At 43.5% G+C, this 7,563-nt stretch overlaps 1 protein-coding gene across 1 annotated transcript in view; it reads right to left on the bottom strand.

The window, feature by feature from the left end:
* Positions 1 to 6,959, bottom strand: part of LAMA1 (laminin subunit alpha 1) — a 116,829-nt gene extending 109,870 nt beyond the window's left edge. The window contains exon 1 of the mRNA XM_055559307.1: positions 6,893 to 6,959. Within this exon, the coding sequence (XP_055415282.1) occupies positions 6,893 to 6,959 (67 nt within the window). The remainder of the gene's footprint in view (positions 1 to 6,892) is intronic.
* Positions 6,960 to 7,563: the final 604 nt, after the last annotated feature.

Here is a 7,563-nt window from a genome sequence, read left to right on the forward strand (position 1 = left end):
TTCTACACATGGTGGCGTATATATGCCAATGTCACTCTCCCAGTTCTTCCCCCCGCCCCCCGCCTCCTGTCCACTCTCTACATCTGTGTCTCTATGCGTGCCCTGCAAATAGAATCATCAGTACCATTCTTCTAGATTCCACATATATGCGTTAACATACAATATTTTTTCTCTGACTTCACTCTGTATGACAGATACTAGACTTTGCTTTTTAACTCTCTTTCTTCACAGTCTGTCTCCTGAGAAACCTGCATGTGTGTCAAGAAGCAACAGTTAGAACTGAATGTGGGGCAGCTAACTGGTTCAAGATTAGGAAAGGAGTATGACAAGGCTGTATATTGTCACCCTGCTTATTTAACTTCTATGAGGAGTACATCAAGTGAAATGCCGGGCTGGATGAATCACAGGCAGGAATCTGGAAGAAATATCAATAACCTCGGATATGCAGATGATAACACTCTAATGATAGAAAGTGAAGAGGAACTAAAGAGTCTCTTGATGAAGGTGAAAGAGGAGAATTTTGAAAAAGCTGGCTTAAAATTCAACATTGAAAAAAACTAAGATCACGGTATCTGGTCCCATCACTTCATGGCAAACAGAAAGGAAAAAGTGGAAGCAGTAACAGATTTTATTTTCCTGGGCTCCAAAATTATTGTGGACAGTGACTGTAGCCAGGAAATTAAAAGATGCTTGCTCCTTGGAAGAAAAGCTACAACAAACCTAGACAGTGTATTCAAAAGCAGAGACATCACTTTACCAACAAAGGTTCAGATAGTCAAAGCTATGATTTTTCCAGTAGTCAGTACAGATGTGAGAGTTGGACCATAAAGAAGACTGAGTGCCAAAGAATTGATGCTTTCAAATTGTAGTGCTGTAGAAGACTCTTGACAGTCCCTTGGACAGCAAGGAGATAAAACCAGTCAATCCTAAAGGAATCAACCCTGAATATTCATTGGGAGGACTGACATTGAAGCTCCAATCCTTTGGCCACCTTGTGGGAAGAGCTGACCCACTGGGAAAGACCCTGTTGCTGGGAAAGACTGATGAAGGCAAAAGAAGAAGAGGGCGCAGAGAATAAGATGTTTAGATAGCATCACCAACTCGATGAACATGAATTTTAGCAAACTCTGGGAGATAGTGAAGGACAGGGAAGCCTGGCATGGTGCAGTCCATGGGGTCGCCAAGAGTCGGACAAGACTTAGTGACTGAAAAACAACAAACAATTTAATCACTGATAGCTGTTACAAAAAGTATTAAAATATTTTAGAGATTCTAAGGCCCTTTCCAACACAGTGGGGAAAAAAATAGGTGGGAGAGAAAGAGAAATACCTCACAGGGTCTTGAAAAAGTCAAACCCCAGCCCCTGGGAGTTTGCCATTTAACACCCTTAACTTTTTTTCTCACATGGGGAGATGAAAAAAAATCTAATCTCAGAAAACCCAGAGGGGGTGGTGGGCAAAAGGCCTTGGAAGCATTTTCCAGTGTCCATTTCCATGGCAATGGGCTGGAGGTGTCCTTGACAAAGGCAGAGTTTCTCACTGTAAGATAAACAAGTCATGAAGACCTTGGCCCGAATATTGTAACAATTTATCAGGACTGCCTCCTCCTCCCACACAGGTTCCTTCATGCTTTTGTTTCAGGACACCATGAGTTTTTATTCAACACCCAAGTTTAGTAGAAGAGACCATAGCTACAATTCATTCATTAAGAGGTTTTCTCTTTTGTTGCCACAAAACTGAAATTGAAGGATAGCAATTTGAAAGCTTTTTTTGATCAAAATCATGATTGCACACAGGCAAAGCACAACATTCATGGTTATTTTTTAATTTCAAATCATTCTTATTACCCTGGGAAGGCACTGCCTTTTCCCCTCCTTCCAAATTCTTACAGGAGGGAATTCAGCTTACTTTGTTGTTCAGTCGCTAAGTCATGTCTGACTCTTTGCAACCCCATGGACTGCAGCACACCAGGCTTCCCTGTCCTTCACTATCTCCTGGAGTTTGCTCAAATTTGTGTCCATTGAGTCAGTGAGTTCAGCTTAAAATCAAAACACAAGTGCAGCTTTTGAGTGGGAAAATGAACAACTCTGCAGAATGAAAATGAAGTTATATTTTGCTTGTATCATTGATCATGTCTGCAATGTTTATATTATTTGCTTAAATACCTAAAAACATCAATTAATTTAACATTTTCTAACCAGCCATTGCTTTCAATACCACCAACTTTTCCATAAACCCTTCAAGGCCTTAGCAGTCTTAGTAATTTTCCCCCCTTCGTCTGCCATTTCTGAGCTCTATCACATAGATTTCACTTGTTTATGCTTTAAGTTTTGGCATTGTCTTTATGTTCCAATGGCTACTTCATGGGTATGCAGTCGCCCTTGGTTTAAAGCTCTGTCGAAACTGTCTGGAAGTTTTTCATCATTTAAACAGGGACCCCCCCCACACTTTCATTTCTCATCAACTCTCTTAAAATTACGTATCTGGTTCTGGATGTGCCTCCCGAATGCATCAATCAAGGGCTGTCCTCGGGAGCACAGCACCCATGGACCTCTGGTCAAACCACTTGGCTGTGGAGACACCCAGTGCATCACCATCTCTCACACCAGAACAATGACCCTGAGGAGGTTGCATCTACCAGATTACAGCTCCACTTAATCCAGAACATACCTAGAGGGACAGCTTACAAACAACAAAAGCATTTGCCATATCTTCCACCTGAGACCAACAATAGACAAATAGACTTGATAACCAGGGTAAACACCCCAATCAAAAGTCCAGAGTCATGTTATCTTGGTATTGACCTCACTGGGGTTGATAACACTGCATTTTCTGAGTTCTAGCACCATTATTTTTTCAATGGTAAACTGAAAAAAACAATGGTACTAGTAGGGATTGGGCTGCCTCTTTATCCAGAAGGTGTGTGCTAAGTCCCTTCAGTCATGTCGACTCTGTGCCACTCTATGGACTGTAGCTGCCAGGCTCCTCTGTCCATAGGGGTTCTCTGGGCAAGAATATTGGAGTGGGTAGCCAGCGGATCTTCCCAACCCAGGGATTGAACCCATGTTTCTTACATCTTCTGCGCTGGCAGACAGGTTCTTTACCACTAGCTCCACCTGGAATACATACACTTAATGTGATCACTTTTCTTATTTATTTTTTTAAAGCTGTTACTGAATCAAGGATGTATATGAGAGTAGTGGTGGTCATTGTCTCCAGTTCCTGGCCTCACACTGGCTCTTCACTCAACTGCAGTTCAGATTCTATTCCTCAAATCACTCAAAGGGTCCTTGTCAATGTCTCCATTCCCCAGCATGAGGTTCACTTGGCCCCACAATAGCTTCTGTAAACAAGGGCTTTTCTCTCTGGCTTTAAGCCCCTCTCCCTTGGCTCTCTCACGCTGCAGACTCCTAGTCTGTCCCTCTGTTACAGTGCCTTGCTGGCCATCTCTGCCAGTGATCCAGACTCTCCTGTGACCTGATGTCCCAAGAAAAAGCAGAAGAGGCAGGTCCCCCCAACAAGCGGATCCTCAGGGGGAAGCAGGAAGGTGTGTACTTTTCCCCAAAGCTATTTCCAAACACAAGAGAAGTGACACAAAGAATACGGGCTTGAGGACAGAGACTTGGGTTCTTCATCCCATGTGCCCAGCGCTTCCTTGTTGAATACAACCAAGCCCCACGTGGGTAAGGACAGAACAGGGCATCAAACATGTGGGAAGTAAACCCACTGGGCTCTGGAATGAGCGGAATCTTAACAGTGGCTGAAATAAAAAATGTACAAGCCTCCCGAGAGGGGGAGGTGCGGGACCTTCCACATTTCCCCAAACCAGTCCCCCACCCAACAACCCCACCCCCCACCATCCAGCATCACACAACCTGGGCCAAGATAGAAAAAATGCTCTAGCTCCCAGTGATGAAGACACACAACAGGAAAATGACGCTACGAGATAAGTGAATGTGACTGAGGTGGAATGAACAGAAGATGACCCTTGGCATCCACAATTGTGATCCTTATCCTTGAGCTCTGCAGGAGATACTTGAAATTCATTCTGGGCTCAGCTGGGCAGAGAGAGAGTTCAAGCAGAACTTCTCAAACTTTTATCAAATCACCCGGAGATCTTATTACAAATGCAAATATTCTGCAGGGCTGGGCTGGGCTGGGGCTAAGCTTCTTCATGGTTCAGTATCTCCCTGGGGCTGCTGCTCTGACTTCAACAGATAAAATGATCTCTTGGGATGTTTCCAGCTCTAACACAACAGGATTGGTTAATTTGGCTGAGGCTTGGCACAAAGTTCATCAGACTGATGAGTAAGATCATGCTTCCTCCAGAGTGTTCTGTCACTATTTAACCAGAACTCTAGATTCCCTGTCCTACATTCACATCTTGGAGACCTTGGAAAACTATTTTTAGAGGGAACTGGGGGGCCTTGGTTAAAACCAAGGTTTTGGGCTTATTGTAAAGAAGGAAAAAAGGTCAAGGCTTCCAAACTGAAAGACGTAACATAGGAACGAGGTCCCCTACGCGTCAACCAGGCGAGCTATTAAAGCAAACCAGGGTCTTGATTCCTCAGCCCTGTTCATCCGAGTGGTGCTGCCCCTGGTGAGTTCATCCATACAGAAGAGGATGCTGTTGAGGGCACAGTGAAAGGCTTCAGGGATGTTAAAATATAAAGAAGTCTATGTACCCTCCCTGCCTGATGCTGACAGAGATCCAGCCCTCTCAGCCCATCCTGTCTGATGCTGCTGGTCTTCTGACCCGCCGTCTTTTCACAGAGGCCTGGGGAGGGCCCTGCACAGCAGGGAGGAGGGGGCAGGCCAGAGGGGACAGCACGGCAGAGGACATCCTCTGACCACCCTGGGATCGTGCATTTGAGCTTCCGGGAGACAGTCCAGGTCTAGGTGACAGATGAGAGGAGAGAATCTTAGCAAAACAGGGCCATTCTCAGAAGGAGGGGACGTCTTCCCATCCTAGTGAGCACCCCTTGTCTGATTAAATTTAAGGTTTCTCAAGTTATTTTTTGGAAAAGACCTTGATGCTGGGAAAGAATGAGGGCAGGAGGACAATTGAACAACAACAATAATATTAATTTTCTTTCATTTTAAAAATTCTTCCCTATATATTCATTATGATAATACAGTCAGGGAAATTTTAGTCTATTTCTGCACATTCAGTTCAGTTCAGTCACTCAGTCATATCCAACTCTTTGCGACCCCATGAATCGCAGCACACCAGGCCTCCCTGTCCATCACCAACTCCCGGAGTTCACTCAAACTCACATCCATCGAGTCCATTTCTGCACATTAGCAATGAGGAAAGCAAGGCCCAGGCTGGACCACATAAATAGGTAACTCTCAAATAGGCCACATTTATGTACAACTTCTCTTTTTTCTTGAGTATATCTGACTTACAGTGATTCAGGTATATAGCAAAGTGATTCATTTATACATATATTAATACTTATGGGCATCAGAGAAGGGCCAGATCAGCTCTCCATACATTCTAGACTTTTTACTGAAAAAGAATAAAACACTTAAAAAAAATTAACAAAAGAAATTCAAGACTAATACGCTGAGAACTATGAAACATTTCTGAGAGAAATTAAATCATATCAAAATGAATGATGATGTTTCTTATACATAAACAGGAAAACTCAATATTATCAGACAGCACTTCTCCCCAAACGGATCTACAGATTCACTCTAATTCCTACCAAAATTCTAGCCGTCTCTTTTGTAGAAATTGACAAGCTGACATTAATGGAAATGCAAAAAGGACCTAGAACTGTCAAAGCAATTTCGAGAAAGTCAACAGTGTGGAATGGCTTACACCCCCTAGTTCAAAACTTACTACAAAGCCAAAGGAATCCAGACAGAGTTACCTTAGGAATAGACACATGGATCAACGGAGCAACAGAGAGTCCAGAAATATATATCAAAAATCTAGCCAATTCCTTCAAATATTATTTTTGAATTATTTGAACACTGAATTTGAAATTATGTCATTTATAGAAAACCCCCTCGTGCACAAATTTTCAGGGAAAGTTTGACCACAGAAAAAGAGGTACAACTCAACTCGGTCAATGATAATGGTTAAAACAAACCAACAAAGTGGGACGCTCTAAAGGGATACTAGATGTTCTGCTCATATTTCTGGAGAGAATGGGCCATTCTTTCATCCAGTAATAAGTGATTTTTATCAAACAAACATCCATCTGTGACATAAATTCTGTGCGCCTTTGTTCTGTTCCTGAGAAGACCAGGCTGGCTTAGCCCCAAGAGCCTGGAGGGGAACAGCTGTCTCCCACTTAAACAACATCCTCCACACGCAGGCAGGTAGAGTTCTTTTGAACAAAAACTCTATATAAAAACATAACTCCAAGAGATGGTCAACAAATGCCAACAAGACTGAAGTCAATAGAGTAGTCACTGTCTTTAAACTAAAAGAAAACTCAGTGCAGTAGGAATAACCAGCGTTTTTAACCAGCACTCTCTTTCTGTTCTCAGGGACATTATTTCACTGCAGTAACTTAGGCGACGGTGATGGTCAAGGCATTCAGAAACAAAAATTCCTCCAAATTTGAGCTGAGGCACACAGGTAGTAGGATTCCTCAGGTACTTCTCGTGCCTGCTAGGCTACAGCTCTGGGGATTCAAGGACCACTGGCCACCAGAGTGTGGAACATTCTAGAAACTCAACAAATACTTTTTGAATATGTAAGGTTATGTGGTGTATGTGTGTGTAGTGTGTCTGTTGTGTATATGTGGGGGGTGATGGGGGTGGGTGTTGGGGATGTAGAAGGAAGAATGGCTCTTATTTTGCTGGTGGAGCTAGGAGGGAAGTCATAAACCAAACACTGAAAAGAACTCCTAAAAATGCAAATGACTAATCCTTACCTGAGACCACAGAAGCTGTAATCCCTGGGGCTGGGGCCTCCACATTGATGTGATTAAAATCAAACATGTAGCCCAGAGAGAAAATGTCTGTATTAACTGTACCCTCTCTGTGAGGGCTCAGAGGAGTCACCAAACAGGTGAGCTGTGTGTTTCCATGACAGAAAAGATGCCTGGAGGAGTAGATGTCACTCAACAGGAAGTTTGGTGAGGAAGCCACCAGGAGCTCAATTTCCCTGCCTCCCCATTCCTTGCCCACCACTGGGCTGCAACATGAATTTATGTGACTGGAAGCAAGCAAAATATAGACACTAATTTCCACTGGCGCTACTTGAATCTCCCAACCATTCCTCCACCATAATTTCTCACAGAGAACATTTCTTTCTAGATATGCACTTGGACTTCCTCCATCAAGAATGTCCACTTGGAATCAAAATGAGGAAAGCCGCTGAGAACAAGGACCACAGGATACATCCTGACTTGGGGCCTGGCTGGTGGAGGATCCACTACATGTTCAGTCCATGAAGCTGAGCAGGTATATGAATGGGCAAACACAGGGGGAAAAGGAGAAAAACTGACTAGAAATGACAACAATCCCACAAGAAAACATTACTCCACAGCCCAAGAAGGTATCGAGGACTTTATGCCAGCTCCCTTACAACAAGAGCAGTGGA

Source organism: Bubalus kerabau, chromosome 21 (assembly GCF_029407905.1).
Source record: "Bubalus kerabau isolate K-KA32 ecotype Philippines breed swamp buffalo chromosome 21, PCC_UOA_SB_1v2, whole genome shotgun sequence".
NCBI lineage: Eukaryota > Metazoa > Chordata > Mammalia > Artiodactyla > Bovidae > Bubalus > Bubalus kerabau.